This window comes from Lactuca serriola, chromosome 8 (genome assembly GCF_051521515.1).
Source record: "Lactuca serriola cultivar US96UC23 chromosome 8, Lser_US96UC23_V15, whole genome shotgun sequence".
Lineage (NCBI taxonomy): Eukaryota > Viridiplantae > Streptophyta > Magnoliopsida > Asterales > Asteraceae > Lactuca > Lactuca serriola.
This window is the reverse complement of record NC_136415.1, coordinates 279,987,679-280,009,183: the sequence shown is the minus strand read 5'-3', so window position 1 is coordinate 280,009,183 and position 21,505 is coordinate 279,987,679. Positions and strand designations below refer to the sequence as shown.

General features: G+C 38.8%; 2 protein-coding genes across 2 annotated transcripts; one reads left to right on the top strand and one right to left on the bottom strand.

Moving 5' to 3' along the window:
* Positions 1 to 1,892: 1,892 nt before the first annotated feature.
* LOC145066594 (F-box protein SKIP14-like) lies at positions 1,893 to 4,497 on the top strand. The gene is made up of 2 exons (XM_079013889.1): positions 1,893 to 3,591; positions 3,693 to 4,497. Exons 1-2 carry the CDS (start codon positions 2,665 to 2,667, stop codon positions 4,170 to 4,172), a joined length of 1,407 nt encoding a protein of 468 aa, XP_078870015.1. The 5' UTR covers positions 1,893 to 2,664; the 3' UTR covers positions 4,173 to 4,497.
* Positions 4,498 to 6,189: 1,692 nt separating this feature from the next.
* LOC145068124 (uncharacterized) lies at positions 6,190 to 6,858 on the bottom strand. Its single transcript, XM_079015105.1, has one exon. The coding sequence runs from the start codon at positions 6,856 to 6,858 to the stop codon at positions 6,190 to 6,192; it is 669 nt and encodes a 222-aa protein (XP_078871231.1).
* Positions 6,859 to 21,505: the final 14,647 nt, after the last annotated feature.

The following is a 21,505-nucleotide window of genomic DNA, read 5'->3' as shown; positions in this document are numbered from 1 at the left end:
GCATAATTAATCAAGAAATCAAAAAGAGAAAATATATGATTAATTGCCTTTAATATGGGTTTATAAATGATACAAATTTAGTTATGAAAAATAAAATAATTACAAAGATCCTTAAACTTTTCTATTCGACCGTAGGTGCATTCAGGACATGCTCTCCCATAGAAGTTCAATGAACCTAAGCCAATCTAGTTCACATTTGCATCCCTGTGTTCCGCGCGGACTGTAACTCAATAAATCTGCAACCAATTAACATGTTTCTACAATTTACGATAAGGTGCAGACAATAAACTGCATGTTAGAAAAACTTTCATATCATTTTAAAATCAAAACGAAGGAGTTATGACAATTTAAAGAAGAGAACATATTGTGAATAATACTGAAACAAAAAACAATTCAACTTTAATATCATGTGTTTTGGTATCTATAACTCAATCAATATGTAATCAAATAATTTGTTTCTATAGTCTAAAATGAAATACAAATTGTAAACTAGATTTTGAAACAAGTTTAATGTGTTCTAATTTCAAACAAAAAAATTATGACAATTTACAGAAAAGGACAACTTTGGTATCCTCACATTATTTACCCTGAACCGGAGGTACGAGACGTGTTGATACCTGTAACTGATATAAGGCAATATCCAGAACCGTAAACCCACTCCGTTGATGAAAACTGGTCCCAATCCGATTCGGTCCAATCAGACCAATTGTTCACCCGTAAGTCTTTACTAAACCAAAATGATTTTTAGACTATTTCAAAGTATTGACATTAAGGCAAACCAATATTAAATATTTTCTATATAGTTTATATGTAAACTTGTATATAGGACAACTATGGTGCTGTTTGTTTTTTTTTAAGCCACAATGTCTGCAGTCTGCAGACCATATCTGCAAGTCTCTGTAGCAGAATAGGTGGACCAAATGTATGCAGTTTGCAATAAAAAGTCTGTTTGTTTTTTAACGTCTGCATGTACTAAAATAAACTGTTTTTTCAAACTTAATTTCATGTCATAAACATAAAAAAACCATTTTCAGCAAAAAAGATAAGCGACATTTTTTTGTTTAGGTTAAAATGTGGCCTGAAGACCTTTGAAGACAGTGTCCTATGTCTGCGCCAGAAAGACCTCGCATAGACGTTTTTTGATCTACGTGCTTCAAAAAACAAACACTCTGTAAGGACATATGTCTGCAAGTTATCTGTGTAGCACAGACAAAAATGATTGCACAGATCTTAAAAAAAAAAAAAAAGCCCGTATATATTCAATATGACATAGATAACCTTTTGTTTGTCACTAACATGGACAATTTTTATTTTAAAAGTTTACACTTTAGACCATAAATATGAATTGATTTTGATAATATTTTTTTAATGATCTGACAAACCAAACGAAGAAAAACAGATTCGGTTTAGTTACATTAGCATTGGAGCTAGAAATCAAAGACAGTGATAAAAATAGATAAAGTACAAAAAGTTCGAACCATCGTATTTAAAATATAAAAGATAGACATCAACCACTTAAATTATATAATATTTAAGCCATCAAACCAGTAAAATTATTTTGTTAAACCAATTTACTTGAAATTTTTAAATAATAATTTATACACCTTTTTTTTGCATACGTATTCAATGAGAAAAGAGGAAAAATAGGAAGTGAGGTCCAGCAAAATAGAGGCACAAGTTCTTTTTCACCATTAATTACCATGGCGTTGGTATTTACCGGTGACCGGTAGATTTTCATGACGAACGGTGAGGCGCAAAAACAGATCGATTTGGAGTTTTCAGTTTTGGACTCCCGCCACATCTTATATCGAAGAAGCAGTAAAACCCTACCAACCAGACACGTGTCGGTATCCACCTCTTGTAGTCATAGTAATACTCCCTACAACACAATTCCCTTCATCTCTTTTCCCACACTCTTTCTCTCTCTACACATTACCCCCTTCCTTCCTTTTTTTCTCTCTCTCCCTCCCCCTCTCTCTCTAGAAATCTTCGGACTCCATCGACAGATTCCTCCATATCGGATCCAATTTCTATTCCATTCCATTCCTTCCATGTCATCTGCATTCATTCGATAGAATATCGACGCTAAAGGCGATTTGATTAATTCGATCCACGGACACTGGCTCTGTTGTCTCTCTCTCTCTCTCTTCAAACTCTGTCGATTGGCGTTCGTTTGGAGTAAAAGTTTGGGTTTTTTGGTATTTCAATCAGGTTGTGTTCTTCCACTTGTTAATTTGTTTGATTCCGTTCTTTCGGATTGGTTTTTGTGTTGTGGTTACGCCAATTTAGGTATCGGTTTTGAACGTTAGGGCGTTATTATTCGTTGATTCTTTATTTGTACAGTGTTCGTTTTTAATCATCTCACGCGGTCTATATTTTGTATTATAGCTGATACAAGAAACTCTGTGAAATTTTGGCGCGTTGTTTTAGTTTGCCCCCAAAATTGAGGGTTTTCTTGTTAATATCTTACGTATGTTCTACTTTTGTTAACTTTAGGTATAGGTAATCATCCCCAAAATAAAAAGTTCGAAAAATAAAACGATTAAAAAAATCAGCGACTTCTTCCTCTTTTCTTATTTCGTTTTGTCATTTAGTTCGTCTCAGTTTCCTCAATTTCGGTTTCATTTACGGCGAAATCACAACTTCTTATTAGGGTTATAGAAAATGGCATTGAATTTTTCTCAGCGTCCGATTTTCCCTGCTCATACGTCGGAAGACAATTTGGTTTCGCCACTGAGAATGGTGAACGGTGGGTATGGTGTCGAAGGCATGTCGGATAAAGGGGGAGATGGTTATGGAAAGCCAAGACATGGCCATGTTCATGGAGAATTACATGATCGATTCAGCCATGGAAGAGAGATAATTGACAAGAGTGGCTCACCAGATTCTGTATCAAAAGATATCATTGACATGTTGCCATCTGATCCATTTGGCATGGAGATTGACATCAGTACCACTTTTACAGCCATTACAGGATGGCTGGGTGATTTGGAAATGGATTATGGCGAATACATGAGGAACAGAATCACAAATCACAAGGAAGATTACGGGTTATTTGCAGGTTTTAATTTCTTTTGGAGCAGTGCTATGAGGTTCCAATCTTTTCCTACCAATTTCATGTATCAAGATAAATATCCTACTCCTACTCCTACTCCTACTCCAACATCATATACGATGGTTGATCAAGATCAACACAATGTAGATGTCATAATGTCTTTCGATCATGGGAGTCCAAGTGTTCTTGTCCCAAAATCAGAAGAATTTGTAAATATTTCGTCATCTTGTCCTGATGTTATTGGAGGAGAACCTCACGAGGCTTTTGTTCTAGCTCTTAGTTATCTTCAAACTAGAGACCTTTTATTGGTGGAACGTGTTTGTAGATCTTTATGTTCCACCATTCGTAACGATTCTCTTTTATGGAGAAATCTTCACATTGATCAGCCATTGAATGAGAGAATCACCGATGACATTCTTGTTCAGTTAACCAATAGGGCTGAAGGTAATCTGCATTGTCTCAGCTTAATAAAATGCCCCAAAATCACTGATGATGCTCTCAAACGTGTTCTCAAAACCAATCCAAAGTTAACCAAGGTAAACAAACAATTATTCAATCTTATTTCAACTTTTTTTATTGTAATTCTATTTCTACTCCACGATTTTATGTAATTCAATCTTTTTACTTTTTCGTATAGTTATCTGTTCCAGGATGTACACGACTCACAATCGAGGGAATCTTGAACAATCTAAAATCCTTCAATTCAATTGCTGAATCGGGTGGAATCAGATATATAAGAACAGGTGGATTCTATGGAATAACACTCGAACACTTTGAAGAATTGAAACAACTTTTGGGAATTGAGAAAAACGATCACGATAATGATCTGAATCCGCGTTATTATCATCGTGGAAACTTGTATTCAGAATCGGATGATGATCGAGCAATAGATGTTGAAGTGTGCCCTAGATGTCAAAATCTGAGGCTTGTTTACGATTGTCCAGGTGACAGCTGTCAAGAAAAGAAAGATGAATGTCCTGATTTTTGTAGGGCTTGCATAATTTGCATACCTCGGTGTTGTGAATGTGGGAGGTGTGTGCACAATAGTGAGTATGAAGAAACGTTTTCATTGGAGTATCTTTGTTCAGAGTGTTTGAAACAGTTGCCACGTGGCTAATCTAGTTAGGTACGTGACGTACGGGATATGGCAAGTATTGTAATCTTATGAGGCCAGGTGATGATGTCATGATGGTTAATTGGGCTTGGGCTTGGGCTCTTGGTTTGCCTGGGATTTTTTTGAACCGGTGATGTGGGATTTGGTGAGTGGACCGGTTTGGGCTGTTGTGGGCTATGGGTTTGGGCTGGCGTGGTCAATTTAGGGTTTGAAGTTTTTAGACCCTTTTTTATGATTTCATCATATCATTTCATGTTATGTTTTATTTTTGGTTTGTAGTTTGATTATGTTGATGTTGGGTTTTAATTTTACTTGAAATATTCATTTATGATTGGGGACGATGTTTATTATATTCAGTTTTAGAAATGTTCTCAAAAGTGCTTGTCAAGAAGTTAAAGGTTTCAGTCGTGATTTTTTAATTTTGTGAAGATCGTTTTTATGAATATATTTTATTTTGTGGTTTTGGTCTTTTAAGTTTGTATCTGATTCGTGTTATAATGGTTTCTTACCTTCTATTTAATAGCGATATTTTTATTCAAAATAGAAGAACTGACTAAGGTTGTGATCGACACGGAGCGTTTTGAAGCGTTTAAGAGCTTTTAGTTTGTAGCGTTTCACAAAACATTTTGTTTAAAACAAAAAACCTCGTTTGGCACTATACGCTTTTTAGCGTTTAGTTTAATCAAAATGCTTCAAATCCAAATGCTATTTCAGGTAGTGTTTAACAAAACGCTACAAGCTACCCGCTACCAGCTAGTTTTGCCGAACACGCCTTAAAGCGAAAAAAAATTTATAAAGATAATTTATGTAAAATTTAAAGTTCTAAGAAAACAAGGATTATATTTTTGTACCAAAAGTTTTAGTTTTGACCGTTCGTTTTTCTTTCAAAATTTAAATAATTTATTCTCATATTTTTCAAGGACTTATACTTAGGAGTGAGCAAAAACTGCACCGCAACTAAAATTAACCGCATAAACCGCAATCGCAATAAAAATCGATTGTGAGGTTTTATGTTTTTCAAAAACCGCAAATTTGCGGTGCGTTGCGGTTATTAGTTTTCAAAAACCGCAAAAAAAAAAAAAAAAAAAGACTGCACCACATATATTATATACAATTTTTATTATTATTATAATATATTGATATATTAAATATTAAAAATAAGACAAGTTTCATGAATGAAAGATGAATAAAATACTAGAAGACAAAAATATGGTTTTTTGTTATGTTTAACTTTGAAAAATGGAGAAATTAGACAATTTTAAGAAATTCATTGTTAATTACTATTGATTTGATGTATTTAAAATATTAATTGTTTGTGATTTAAGTTAATTGTCTTATATATTATGGTTTTCTTTTATTATTATTACAACTAATATGTTTGAACTCTTAAAACCGTTTGAGCTCTAAACTGTGGTGAAAAATCACACAAAATAACTGCACCAAATCCATGCGGTTAATAACCGCGACACAGAAAAAACAAAACCGCACCGCAAAAATAACCGCCTAACCGGACCGCAAACATAACCGAACCAAGCAGTATTGAAAATGGATTACCGCATTTGCGGTTAGTGGTGAGGTTTTGGCTAATAACTGCACTGAACCGCACCACGCTCACCCCTACTTATACCGCTTCATAATGTAACTAGGTTTAAACCCGTAGAAATCCACGGTTGATAAGTTGAAAAAAATGAAGAATATTGATATTGTAATTAACATGAATAAATCAAATACAATAAAATATTATAAATTGATTAATTAATATGATGGATGAAGTGTGATACACGGAAAGTAAATAAAAGATGGTAGAAAAACATTGTTTATATATTCCTAAAAACTTCCTTATAAATGACATTGAAAGTTTTATTTGTGAGACTACTATTATTTTCTAAAATTAACCATTTTAATCTGTCTCTGCTTTGAACTCTAGATAAGACAACATACAATTGGCCATGTGAAAACACGGGATGTTTGAGAAACAAACCAACATTGGATAATGATTGTCCCTGACTCTTATTAATGATCATTGCAAAACATACAGCCAATGAAAACTGTCTTCTTCGGAATTTGAAAGGATTTTTTTTTCTGATGGAGTTAAAGACATTCTTGGAATAAAAGTACGGTTTCCAATATTAGTTCCAGATATGATATGTGCTTCAATAACACGTTTGCCAAATGATATCACCTGGAGTTTTGTTCCATTACACAAGCCATTTTTCTGATCAATATTTCTCAACAACATAACCGGAACACCGATTTTTAAAACTAACTTATAGTTTGGTAAACCCGAAACTTTTAGATCATTTAAAACATCAGGAGAATATAAGTTTGCATCAAACTGATCATGGACAAATTCAGATTGACATATACTATCTGAACTTAAGTATTCAACCTCATCTCCTAGAAACTTTAATAGCAAATGGTTGTTTATTTCTTGAACCACTTCATTTTTTGGAGCAAGTATTGCTCTTTCTTGAAAATAACTTGTATTGTTGTACTTTTCCAAAATCGAAGGATATACGAACTTGATTAATGAACCTATAGGATCATGTGGATCATTAATGAGAATATCAATAACCGTTTCGCCATCGTTGATACCACCAAGTTTGCCTTCTCCTATATCCAACAACCATTCTGCGAAATCTCTGATTTTTTCTATATCAGATTGATCCCTTCCAACAGTTAGCCTCATGTTTTTTTTTTGTTAATTTATGGATCTTGCATTGTTTCCATAAATATGAAAAACTTAAAGAAGCATTAACAATGTTTTGTCTACTTCCACCCGGAATAACAGGTAGAATTTATTTGAAATCTCCTCCAAAAACAATAACTTTCCCTCCAAACAGAATATCTGAGTTGCTAGAATTTTCAAACCTGAATACATCTTTCAAACTTCGATCTAAAGCTTCAAATGCATGCTAATGGACCATAGGAGCTTCATCCCAAATTATGTAATGCCCGTAGATCAGGGCTAGTCAATTTAGAGACGATAAGCGTCAAAAATGAATTTTTGATGAAAGATTATTTAGAATGAATAATCTTAAATAAGTTGTAGTATATGTTACAAGGATTTCGTACATATAAAGAACGCCGAAATCCGAGTTATAACGAAGAAGTTATAACCTGTCGAAGTTTCGCGACAGAACCGGCACGACACAGCGCGACGTAAAAAGTGAATTTACGTTAGAGTGATATTTAGCCTTAGCAATCTAAATGAAAGTCGTAGAATACGTTAAATCATGAGCGTGCATAAAAAGAACGCCCAAATCTAACTTCGTATGAGGAAGTTATGATTTTTTGAAGTTTCGACTTAGCGGTATGCAGCCCGAATGCTCGATTTGAGACCGAGCAGTTTTTAGCCAAAACAATCTAAATGAGAATTGAAGATCTCATTAATTGTAGTAAAACGATAAAAAGATAGGCGAAAACGGACGTCGGATGAAGAAGTTATGATTTTATAACGGAGTTTTTCTGTCCCGGCCTACTAAAAATAAATAATAAAAATAAAGTCAAAATTAGCCAACGGAGTCTAAACGAAAGTTGTAGAGCGTAGTCTCACCTACGCGGGGATATAAAGAACGTCGAAAACGGAGTTCGTATGAGGAAGATATGAATTTTTGAAGTTTATTAAATATTTTCGATATTTAATTTAAATATATATTGGCCGATATTATCCATGGGGGGGGGGGGTCAGCGACCTTATCGTCGTTACGCCCCGCGTAAATCGCAGATCCAGACCCTATAAAAGGGAGTCGAGTGCAGCTGATTCAATTGCTCATTTCTCTTCTTTCTCTCGCGTTTTTGCATCGTTTTTCGTGCAAGAATTATCCCGAAGCCCCGATATCATTCCCGAGCCCCGAAGCAAGTCCCGAGGCCCCGAATATCCCGAGAAGTGAAATTCCCGAGCCGAAGCTCTGCCCGCGAGAAGTTCGATTTTTATAGAGATCTTTCAGATCTGCTGAGGATTACTACTTCTGCAAATCGTAGTGCTGTCCGATCATCTTCTGATCAAGTGAGTGCGTAGTTACTTTCTTCTAACACATAAATATTATGTATTTTCTATAAAATACGTGCTATGTGTATAATATAAAGTTGTTTATATGTGTGAGTGTATACTACCTTTCATAAACACAATAATAATACTGTCACACCCCAAAACCGATAACGGCGGAATACGTTTCGGGGTGGATGACGTAGTGAACAGTATCATCACAATTGCATAATAGTAGAAACAAGAAACATACAACCATTGCATTACATAGTGAATTTAATTACAAGTGTGTTTTGTAATGTTTAACAATCACCCAAAAGTAAATCAAAAATAAGAGATGGGTCTTGTGTGCTCCACCTTCTCCAAAAATGCTGCGTCTGTACCTGTCTATCTTTGACCTGAAGATACAAGTTATTTTGAAAACGAATATCAGCATAAAGCTGGTGAGTTCATAAGAGTTTAGCGTGAGTTTTAGTATACAAAGCATTAGTACGAAAAATGTGTCATTTATTCTTAAGTAGTAGAAACTTAGAAAAATCCCATATTTTCCAGAAAATACATTTAAGGTGACAATCTGTGAAAAGTATGCATTCTTCATTTCTTTGAAACAGTTTATTGTAAACGTATATTGGGAAATATCCAAATAATAATTGTGATAGAATAGGTTAAGCCTGTAATCAGCGATAGAGGTGCAAGCTTCTTTTAGTGGTAGATACTTACTTACTTCGGGATGCAGTTTAGCATTTAGTGTAGTAATTTAGTGTAGTTATAGTGTATTCCTTGTATATACTAATAGTGAGGATAATAGGGGATCCCATGACCATCCCGGTCATGCACAGTATAGTGAAGTAGTGGCATCCCTGGGCCTGTACGGCGCGGACTGAAATTAACAGTCGGGATGTAATAGCGTCTGCCCCGTATAGATCTATACATGTAGTGTCGTCTTCCTATCGGAAAACTCCGGGCATAGTGGGTAACGAATAGAGTATCTCGTAGTGGGTTCGAGTATTATTGTTTGTTTAGTGTTTTCTCTTTTGTTACAGTGTAGTAATCTTTTAGTATTGATCATAGTGTATTCTCTTACTAGGGTATTATCTGGTAATAGTGAGTATTATATTGTAAAGAGTAGTGACTTAGCGAGTAGTAGTAGTAACAACATTAACTATACCTATTATAGTTAACTTAGTGTGGATGGTTCTCGACATGTAATGACTTTAGTATTAAGTGAAAGCAGTAACATTCGTATCCCATACTGATATACATGTTATATAACTAAGAAATCAACGACAGTCGGACAGATAACTACTACCCTAAGCCCACAATCAAACAAGAACAGGAAATAAGGCGAGATATCGGTCCTAAGTCCTCCAAGTCTTACTTATATAAATATATCAGAGTGGTTACATTTTATAAGTAAATTGATTTAATAAAAGTATTTTTCCAAAAGAACATTTAAAATCTGGCTTACTGTTTTAAAAATAGTTTGAAAATGTAAAACCCGTTTATAAGGCATAGGGACAAATCACATGTGATTTGAACTAAGGGTAGTGAATCACATGTGATTAATCCTTGTAACGCGGAAATCGTTCTGTAAAACTTTACATAAACATTTATAAGCAACTTGTATCTCCCCCCTAAAACATTTAAAACATTTGAAAGGTTCATTAAAGGGGTATGAACTCACTTGAAATCGCGAAAATCGGGTGAATCGGGTAAATCGGGTAAAAGTGTCGACTGAGCGTTTGGTACCAAATAACCACTTGAGCACCTTTTAGGACCCTAATGTCATATGAAATATGTATTTTACAAGAAGTTAATCATCTTATGCTTTTCATTAAAGTATTTGGGCATTCTAGCATCGTTTTCGGGGTTTTATGGCCTAGAAAGGGTTCCCGGGAGTGGTACAAGGCCAAGGATAATTTACGGGAGGGTCCATGAGCTCACTCCCTTGGAGTTTATGGCCCAAAGGCCACTCCTTGGGAGTTTACGGCCGTAAGCCCCCTAGGCTTGGCCGTAAACTCATGTGACACTCCAAAATGTATGTTTAAGGCCTTATTTCACTTCCTTAATTTAATGGTATGTATTTTGGACTAAGAGGGAGGGATTAAACCCTTAATTTGTGACATTTTTGGGGAGTTTACGGCTAATACTTGTTCTTGGGCCGTAAACTCCATTAAGCCCTTCAAGATGTATGTTTTAATGGTACAACATGGTCTCATACACCTTAGATAAATCCTAGAAGGCCCTATAATGAGTTTTGGGACAATTTGGCATGAACTTTTGGGGAGTTTACGGCCCAAGAACATCCTTGGCCGTAAACTCTTCATTTTGCCTCCAAATGTGAAGTTTAATGGTACAACACACCTCCAAAGGCCTTAGCTAAATTCCTTACATGCATTTGAGTAGTTTAGGGACTTGTTTGACACAAAAACATGGGTGTTTACGGCCCAAGCTTAGCCTTGGCCGTAAACTCCTCTTTTTGTGTTCAAATGAAGTTGTTTGATGCATTTAATCCTTCCTTGGTGTCAAGTCCAATTTACCAAACATCCTAGAAGAGTTTTTGGGGCTTTAAACATGGATTTGTGGGGTGTTTGAGGTGTTTACGGCCTAAGCACAAGCTTGGGCCGTAAACTCCTTTTTAAGCATAAAATCCTTGTGTTTTAGTGTCCAAACTCTTCTAGATATATGCCTTAATTAGTATACTAGCTTAAAAGAAGGAAAAACTTGGTCTTTGGCATGATTTTGGGGGTTTACGGCCTAAGGAGTTTCTTAGGCCGTAAACTCCTTTTTGGTCCTTGATTTCTATGATTTTGGCCCCTAAATTCAATGAAGTATGTCTAGATTAAGATAGAGGATGAGTACTTACGTTTGGAAGTCGGAAATTAGCGGAATCGGGGTCGATTTCGAGTCTAGAGAGAGAAAGTAGAGAGAGAGAGTGGATGTGTGGTAAGAGAGTGTTCAAATGTTGTGCACACTCATTTCATATGTCTCGGGTATCGCACCCGATACACGGCTACCCGATGTTTAAAGTTAACTGGGTTAAAACTTTTTACCCGGGTGAAGTGGTTGAAAAAGTAATACAACTCTATTAGGTTAAACGGGGTTAACATATACGAGTTATATTTCATATAATAATATCAAGACATGCATATAATTAGATATTCAGATATTGACGATTCCAAATATTACATCAAATAACATATAGTGACGCATTCCGTTAGTGAAAATGGGATTTGTAACGGGAATAGATTTGGGGTTGTCACATCATCCCCCCGTTAGGGGAATTTCGTCCCGAAATTTAGAATACAAACAGATACGTTACTACAATACTACTAAGCAAAGAGATGAGGATATTTGAGTTTCATTTGATCCTCGCGCTCCCAAGTGAATTCCGGTCCTCGCTTGGCGTTCCACCGAACCTTCACAATTGGGATGCGGCTTTGTTTCGTCCGTTTTACTTCACGATCCAAAACCTCCGCAGGTTCTTCCACGAAGTTGAGGCTCTCATTGATCTCGATCTCGTCGAGGGGGATCACGAGAGTCTCATCAGACAGACATTTCTTCAAGTTTGAGACGTGGAAGGTAGGATGTATGTTACTTAGTTCGCGGGGTAAGTTTAGTTTGTAAGCTACAGGGCCGATTCTGGCAAGAATCTCAAAAGGCCCTATGTACCTTGGGTTTAACTTTCCACGCTTCCCGAAGCGTATCGTGCCTTTCCAGGGCGAGACCTTCAGAAGGACCCGGTCTCCCACCTGGAATTCCAAGGGTTTTCTTCGTTTGTCGGCGTAGCTTTTCTGTCGATCCCTGGCGGCTTTTAGTCGTTCACGTATTTGTACAATCTTCTCGGTCGTCTCTCGAATGATCTCCGGACCAGTGAGGGCGCTTTCGGGAACTCGTCCTTTAGCTAACTGAGTGTCTCCCACCTCGGCCCAGCACAAAGGGGATCTGCACTTCCGACCGTAGAGGGCTTCGAATGGAGCTGCCTTGATGCTCGTATGATAACTATTGTTGTAGGAAAACTCCACAAGAGGCAAGTGTGTATCCCACGATTTCCCGAAGTCGATCACACAAGCTCACAGCATGTCTTCTAAGGTTTGGATCGTCCTCTCACTTTGTCCGTCAGTCTGCGGATGGTAGGCTGTACTCATGTCCAACCTCGTTCCTAGTGCCTCTTGCAATGATTGCCAAAATCTAGAGGTGAATCTACTATCTCTGTCTGATATAATAGATATAGGGACGCCATGCAATCGCACTATTTCTCTTATATAAGTCCTAGTGAGCTTTTCCATCTTGTCCGTCTCCTTGATGGGTAGAAAGTGGGCATACTTGGTCAACCTGTCAACGATGACCCAAATGGTATCTAATCCACCTGCTGTCTTGGGCAGCTTGGTGATAAAGTCCATTGTGATTCGCTCCCACTACCATTCTGGTATTTCCGGTTGTTGGAGGAGTCCTGATGGCTTTTGACATTCTACTTTGACCTTCGCGCAAGTAAGGCACTTACTTACAAAGGTAGCGATCTCTGCTTTCATGTTCGGCCACCAGTATAGCTTTTTGAGATCCAGATACATCTTATCTGAACCCGGGTGGACGGAGTAACGAGTGTTGTGTGCTTCTCTCATAACCAAATCTCTAAAACCTCCATGGCGTGGAGTCCAGATTCGGTCCATAAAGTAATAGGCTCCGTCACCCTTAACCTCCAGATTTTTATCCATTCCGCGTAAGGATTCTCCCGTCACGTTTCCAGGCTTTAAAGCTTCCAGCTGAGCCTCTTTGATCTGCGTGGATAGATGTGAATGTATAGTCATTTTCAACGACTTGGTCCTTCGTCCGGAATATTCTTTTCTGCTCAGGGCGTCCGCTACTACGTTGGCTTTCCCCGAATGATATCTAATTTCACAGTCGTAATCGTTAAGTAACTCGACCCATCGACGCTGTCTCATGTTGAGTTCTTTTTGGTTTAGTATATGTTGGAGGCTTTTATGATCAGTGTACACCACGCTCTTCGTCCCATACAAGTAGTGTCTCCAGATTTTTAATGCGAAGACGACCGCTCCTAACTCGAGGTCGTGAGTAGTGTAGTTCACTTCATGGTTCTTTAGCTGTCTCGAGGCATAGGCGATAACCTTGCCTTGTTGCATCAAGACACAACCGAGCCCCTGATTGGATGCATCACAGTATATGACGAAATCTTCTGTCCCCTCGGGAAGGGATAATACTGGTGCGGTGCATAGGGCTCGCTTCAGGGTTTGAAATGCCTTCTCCTGTTTCTCTTCCCAGTCGAATGATACACCCTTCTGTGTTAGCGTGGTGAGAGGTTTCGCAATCCGAGAGAAATTTTGGATGAACCGACGGTAGTAGCCAGCGAGGCCTAGAAATTGACGAATTTCCGTAGGCGTCTTTGGTGCTGACTAGTTCTCAATAGCTTTGATTTTGGAGGGGTCCACGTGGATTCCGTCTTCACTGACCACGTGCCCTAAGAATTCAACTCTCCGTATCCAAAACTCGCACTTAGAGAACTTCGCATACAACTTCTCGGATCGCAGGGTTTCCAGGACTAATCGTAAATGATTTCTGTGCTGTTCCTCGCTCCGAGAGTAGACGAGTATGTCGTCAATAAAGACGATGACGAACTGATCTAGATATGGACGACATACCCTATTCATCAAGTCCATGAATACTGCGGGGGCGTTAGTCAGTCCAAAGGGCATCACTACGAACTCAAAATGCCCGTAGCGGGTTCGGAAGGCTGTCTTTGGAACATCTTCCTCAAGCACCCGTAACTGATGGTACCCCGATCTAAGATCAATCTTGGAGAAGTAACTTGCTCCTTGGAGTTGGTCGAATAGGTCGTCGATACGAGGGAGAGGATAGCGATTTTTGATCGTGAGTTTATTGAGTTCCCTATAATCGATGCACATCCGAAATGACCCATCCTTTTTCTTCACGAATAAGACCGGAGCTCCCCAAGGTGAGAAGCTCGGTCTTATAAAGCCCTTGCTGAGAAGTTCGTTGAGTTGACCGGATAGTTCTTGCATTTCGGCGGGCGCTAGACGGTAGGGCGACTTAGCTACGGGGGTAGCTCCTGGAATTAGGTCGATTCTGAATTCAACCTGTCGTTTGGGAGGTAGGCCTGGAAGATCCTCCGGAAAGACATCAGGAAAATCGCATACTACAGGAATGTCTTTTGGATCTTTCGATTTCTGGTTAGTGTCGACAACGTGAGCAAGAAAGGCGCGATATTCCTTGCGCAAGTATTTCTGAGCCTGAATACTAGAGATGATACGAAGGTTTGTACTTGGCTTATCTCCGTATATCAATAGGGTCTCTCGATTCGGAAAGTTCAGGCGAATGGCTTTCTCGGAGCATAGGATGTCGGCGTAGTGAAGGCTTAGCCAATCCATACCAACAATGACATCGAAATTTTTGATTGAGACTGGTATAAGATCGATTAAAAAGGGGTGATCATGTAACGTGAGAGTACAACCTATATAGATTTCATTAGAGCTTTCTGTCTTCCCATTAGCCATTTCTACGACGAATGTTTCTTTTAGTGGTTGAGGGGTTTGTTTGAGTAAGTGTTTAAAGTTTTGATTTATGAAGCTTCTTTCTGCACCACTATCGAATAAGACACAGGCATAAGAGTTGTTGAGAAGAAACGTACCCGTGACCACCGTGGGATCGGTTACCGCTTCATTGTGACCGATAGCAAGTAACCTTCCAGTTCCCCCAGCATTTGCAGCCTTCAGACAGTTCTTCTTAAAATGGCCCGCTTCACCGCAACCATAACAAGTCGGGGTCACTCCCGTACCAGGAACCTGTGTGATAGGTTTGGGAGGGGCCTTGCAAAATCGGACAGTATGGCCCTTTCGTCCGCAGTTGGAACACTGCAATTCACGGCAAGGACCATTGTGGTGAAAAGGGCACTTGGGACACTTAGGCAAGTTTCCACTGTAAGCCTTCGGTGGGGCTGGAGCAGCTGGTGTGGCTGGGGTGGTGGCAGCATGGACCGCCACAATTTGCTGATCCTTGGAGGCGGTTTGAGTTTTCTTGCCTTTCTTCTTATCCCATCGTTTCCTTTTTCTATCAGATGATCCGGATGGTGCAGTGGTTGTTGTGGTTTTTGTTGCTGGAGTGGAGGAGATTTCGTGGTTGATCAAACTCTGGGCCAATTCCTTGGCGCTGTCGAAAGTGGTAGGGCGTGAGGCCAGAACATTTCCTCGATACGGGGGCACTAAACCCCAGATGTATCGTTCAATCTTCTTGCTTTCAGAGGGGATCATGCTGGGACACATAGCCGCCAAGTCACAAAACCTGACCGTATAAGCCGTTATGTCGGTCCCCTTCATCTTGAGGTTCCAAAGTTCTTCCTCAAGCTTCTGAACTTCGCCCCTAGGGCAGTACTCTCCTCTCATAAGATCTTTTAGAGTGTCCCAGCCCATGGCATTGGCTGTGACCAAGGAGAGTGCGTTGACGTGGCCATTCCACCATGACAAAGCCCTGTTAGTGAGGGTAGCAGTAGCGAACTTGATTTTGCTCTCTTCGGGACAAAAGCACATCTCGAATACAGCTTCGGTTCTTTCGAACCATTGGGACAATGCCAGAATTCCTCTGGTACCATCAAAGAAAGTAGGTTTACAATTCATGAAGTCCTTATAAGTGCATCCCTGCACTCGTTGGTGGACTTCACCAAATCTAGAATTCCCACCGCTCGCATCACCCGAGTTCATTTGGGCCATGGCTGCTGTTACAGCCGCAGTCACAGCCGTTTGGAACAACACCGGATCGAACTGAGGAGGAGGAGGTGGTGGAGGAGGGGTTTGAGTTTCGGGTCTTCCTCTGCTGGGACGCTTTCGTGGAGGCATCCTTCACTGGAAGATCATAGAAATAATAACAATAGTAAGAGCCTATTGCGAATATGAATAGAGTGTTTCGTGGATTAAATCAACATAATCCAAGATCAGGGTAAGAGTTATAGCAATAGAGAAATCAACTGCCAATATACTGGTATTAATGATGCAACACAAATTCATGAAAATTGACCTAGCAGTAGGCCTTACATCATACCATAGAGAAAATGTTGGCAGTTTAGAGGTTCAACTAGAGTACTTTTAAACTAGGAATGTCTACAGACAAGAGTCCTACGGAACATAGAGATAAAAGGCTAGTCCTTTAAACAAAAGAGTGAGGTAGCTAGATGTCTTCTACTGGCGACGGTTGCTTGTTGGGCGAATCCTCAGATCCGCTAGTTGACGCATAACTTCTTGAAGGTGTCGATCATGAGTCCTTTGGCGTGCTCGGAGTTCCCTAACTTCAGCTCGGGATGCAGCCAGCTGATGCTACAGAGCCTCGTTGGTCCTCCTTGTCCTGTCCACGGCTTCTTCGAGTTGGCGGATGCGAACAGTGTTGAGGTTTGAGTTGGTATCCACTTCTACAACTCGACCAATAGCAGTTTGACTTTGCTCAACATTCCTGGCAATCCTTCGGATCATGATGGGCAGAACCCGATCCGCCGATCCTCCTTCGCTTATGTTGTAGAAACTTCGGTCTCCATTGTAAGGCAAGGGCTGACCCTGCTCCTCGCTCCATCGACGCAAGGATATTGCCCACATAGGAGTGGGGCCCTGAAATGCCGGTCGGGGGTTAGGGTTCGGGGCTTCAGGAGGTTGGTTGTTGACTTCTGGCTCGGAGCTCGAGCTGTCCGAGAAGCCTTCAGCACGATGATCATCCAAAGGAATAGGGTGATCGTCGTCTGACTCCTCTTCGAGCCATCCTCCATTGCCCTAGTTCGGAAAGTACGGATCACCGGGTAGATGGAAGCCAGCCATGCTATCTACGCGAGAAAGGGGGAAAAGAAGATTAATAGACGTACTATTCTAAGATACTTATAGGAAGAATCATTACTAGTTGACCCAATACTTGCATAGTGCATACCGATTACATGTAACCGGAGCAAGATAGTCCTTCGAATAAACCACCCTAACTCCAGACCCCCAATCAAACAAGAACAGGGAATGAAGCAAAGGCTGCAGATTCTGAGTCTATAGCGCCCTAATCACATGTAATCGTGGTGTATCCACTTAGCAACTATTGTCCTACTAGTAACGACCCTTTTTGTTAACACATACGTATAATCTAGAGATACAGAATACTCCTATAGTATTCTTATGGTAGCGTTATTGTGGTATTGTTGGTAAGTTTTAGACTTGTTGCAACATCACAACCAAACTTAGGCACATGCTAGTCACTCTCAGGAAAACGTAGTTGATCAGGCTACATCGTCCTAAATGTGACTATATGTCTCTAAACCCAATTGCGCTGCCCAACAATCTTAATACTTTCGTTTTGTTCTAGGACAATACTGATTCCTGTGTTTTATAGTGATGTGTGTATATATATACTTAGTTAGATCTTTTAGATTCTTAACAGTATATATTCTTGGTCAGAGTGTTTTAGTCCCGAAGTGTTTATAGTTCGTATATCTTTTATAGGTTGATATACTTGATTCACTATAAACAATGCTCTGATACCAATCTGTCACACCCCAAAACCGATAACGGCGGAATACGTTTCGGGGTGGATGACGTAGTGAACAGTATCATCACAATTGCATAATAGTAGAAACAAGAAACATACAACCATTGCATTACATAGTGAATTTAATTACAAGTGTGTTTTGTAATGTTTAACAATCACCCAAAAGTAAATCAAAAATAAGAGATGGGTCTTGTGTGCTCCACCTTCTCCAAAAATGCTGCGTCTGTACCTGTCTATCTTTGACCTGAAGATACAAGTTATTTTGAAAACGAATATCAGCATAAAGCTGGTGAGTTCATAAGAGTTTAGCGTGAGTTTTAGTATACAAAGCATTAGTACGAAAAATGTGTCATTTATTCTTAAGTAGTAGAAACTTAGAAAAATCCCATATTTTCCAGAAAATACATTTAAGGTGACAATCTGTGAAAAGTATGCATTCTTCATTTCTTTGAAACAGTTTATTGTAAACGTATATTGGGAAATATCCAAATAATAATTGTGATAGAATAGGTTAAGCCTGTAATCAGCGATAGAGGTGCAAGCTTCTTTTAGTGGTAGATACTTACTTACTTCGGGATGCAGTTTAGCATTTAGTGTAGTAATTTAGTGTAGTTATAGTGTATCCCTTGTATATACTAATAGTGAGGATAATAGGGGATCCCATGACCATCCCGGTCATGCACAGTATAGTGAAGTAGTGGCATCCCTGGGCCTGTACGGCGCGGACTGAAATTAACAGTCGGGATGTAATAGCGTCTGCCCCGTATAGATCTATACATGTAGTGTCGTCTTCCTATCGGAAAACTCCGGGCATAGTGGGTAACGAATAGAGTATCTCGTAGTGGGTTCGAGTATTATTGTTTGTTTAGTGTTTTCTCTTTTGTTACAGTGTAGTAATCTTTTAGTATTGATCATAGTGTATTCTCTTACTAGGGTATTATCTGGTAATAGTGAGTATTATATTGTAAAGAGTAGTGACTTAGCGAGTAGTAGTAGTAACAACATTAACTATACCTATTATAGTTAACTTAGTGTGGATGGTTCTCGACATGTAATGACTTTAGTATTAAGTGAAAGCAGTAACATTCGTATCCCATACTGATATACATGTTATATAACTAAGAAATCAACGACAGTCGGACAGATAACTACTACCCTAAGCCCACAATCAAACAAGAACAGGAAATAAGGCGAGATATCGGTCCTAAGTCCTCCAAGTCTTACTTATATAAATATATCAGAGTGGTTACATTTTATAAGTAAATTGATTTAATAAAATTATTTTTCCAAAAGAACACTTAAAATCTGGCTTACTGTTTTAAAAATAGTTTGAAAATGTAAAACCCGTTTATAAGGCATAGGGACAAATCACATGTGATTTGAACTAAGGGTAGTGAATCACATGTGATTAATCCTTGTAACGCGGAAATCGTTCTGTAAAACTTTACATAAACATTTATAAGCAACTTGTATCTCCCCCCTAAAACATTTAAAACATTTGAAAGGTTCATTAAAGGGGTATGAACTCACCTGAAATCGCGAAAATCGGGTGAATCGGGTAAATCGGGTACAAGTGTCGACTGAGCGTTTGGTACCAAATAACCACTTGAGCACCTTTTAGGACCCTAATGTCATATGAAATATGTATTTTACAAGAAGTTAATCATCTTATGCTTTTCATTAAAGTATTTGGGCATTCTAGCATCGTTTTCGGGGTTTTATGGCCTAGAAAGGGTTCCCGGGAGTGGTACAAGGCCAAGGATAATTTACGGGAGGGTCCATGAGCTCACTCCCTTGGAGTTTATGGCCCAAAGGCCACTCCTTGGGAGTTTACGGCCGTAAGCCCCCTAGGCTTGGCCGTAAACTCATGTGGCACTCCAAAATGTATGTTTAAGGCCTTATTTCACTTCCTTAATTTAATGGTATGTATTTTGGACTAAGAGGGAGGGATTAAACCCTTAATTTGTGACATTTTTGGGGAGTTTACGGCCAATACTTGTTCTTGGGCCGTAAACTCCATTAAGCCCTTCAAGATGTATGTTTTAATGGTACAACATGGTCTCATACACCTTAGATAAATCCTAGAAGGCCTATAATGAGTTTTGGGACAATTTGGCATGAACTTTTGGGGAGTTTACGGCCCAAGAACATCCTTGGCCGTAAACTCTTCATTTTGCCTCCAAATGTGAAGTTTAATGGTACAACACACCTCCAAAGGCCTTAGCTAAATTCCTTACATGCATTTGAGTAGTTTAGGGACTTGTTTGACACAAAAACATGGGTGTTTACGGCCCAAGCTTAGCCTTGGCCGTAAACTCCTCTTTTTGTGTTCAAATGAAGTTGTTTGATGCATTTAAGCCTTCCTTGGTGTCAAGTCCAATTTACCAAACATCCTAGAAGAGTTTTTGGGGCTTTAAACATGGATTTGTGGGGTGTTTGAGGTGTTTACGGCCTAAGCACAAGCTTGGGCCGTAAACTCCTTTTTAAGCATAAAATCCTTTTGTTTGAGTGTCCAAACTCTTCTAGATATATGCCTTAATTAGTATACTAGCTTAAAAGAAGGAAAAACTTGGTCTTTGGCATGATTTTGGGGGTTTACGGCCTAAGGAGCTTCTTAGGCCGTAAACTCCTTTTTGGTCCTTGATTTCTATGATTTTGGCCCCTAAATTCAATGAAGTATGTCTAGATTAAGATAGAGGACGAGTACTTACGTTTGGAAGTCGGAAATTAGCGGAATCGGGGTCGATTTCGAGTCTAGAGAGAGAAAGTAGAGAGAGAGTGGATGTGTGGTAAGAGAGTGTTCAAATGTTGTGCACACTCATTTCATATGTCTCGGGTATCGCACCCGATACACGGCTACCCGATGTTTAAAGTTAACTGGGTTAAAACTTTTTACCCGGGTGAAGTGGTTGAAAAAGTAATACAACTCTATTAGGTTAAACGGGGTTAACATATACGAGTTATATTTCATATAATAATATCAAGACATGCATATAATTAGATATTCAGATATTGACGATTCCAAATATTACATCAAATAACGTATAGTGACGCATTCCGTTAGTGAAAATGGGATTTGTAACGGGAATAGATTTGGGGTTGTCACAAATACAAGTATGGTTTGAGTGTATTAAGTATATTGTTGTTTATAGGTGTGAGTGTGTAGTTACTTTCTTCTAACACATAAATATTATGTATTTTCTATAAAATACGTGCTATGTGTATAATATAAAGTTGTTTATATGTGTGAGTGTATACTACCTTTCATAAACACGATAATAATACAAGTATGGTTTGAGTGTATTAAGTATATTGTTGTTTATAGGTGTGAGTGTGTGGTTACTTTCTTCTAACACATAAGTATGAAGTATTTGTTATGAAATACGTGCTATGTGTTTATATATTGTTGTTTTTTTGAGGTATTGGTGGAATGGATGAACTATATAGATTTTTAATGAGTTAAACTATATATGTATTTTATATCTACAAATATGCTGGGTAGGACATGGGTAGATGAGATCCGTGAGTAGGGATCAGATCAATAGGTTAGTTTAGATCCGTGAGTAGGGATCATATCAAGAGGTCAATTTAGATACGTGAGTAGGGATTAGATTAAGAGGATAGTTTTAGATCCGTGAGTATGGATCAGGTAAAGAGATAAACTTGCTATTAGTCCGGGAGTATGGATTAAGACTAAGTTAATTGTCCCTAGTCCGGGAGTATGGATTGGGCACAGTTATAGATCTGGGAGTATGGATCAGATATGGATTAAGATTAAGTTAATTGTCCCTAGTCCGGGAGTATGGATTGG

What these genes read in the sequence shown, in the direction of transcription:
- LOC145066594 (XM_079013889.1), top strand. Translation starts at nt 2,665, where the DNA reads ATGGCATTGAATTTTTCTCAGCGTCCGATTTTCCCTGCTCATACGTCG. An exon ending in CCAATCCAAAGTTAACCAAG is followed by an intron (nt 3,592 to 3,692) that starts GTAAACAAACAA and finishes TTTTTCGTATAG; the next exon opens with TTATCTGTTCCAGGATGTAC.
- LOC145068124 (XM_079015105.1), bottom strand. Translation starts at nt 6,858, where the DNA reads ATGAGGCTAACTGTTGGAAGGGATCAATCTGATATAGAAAAAATCAGA.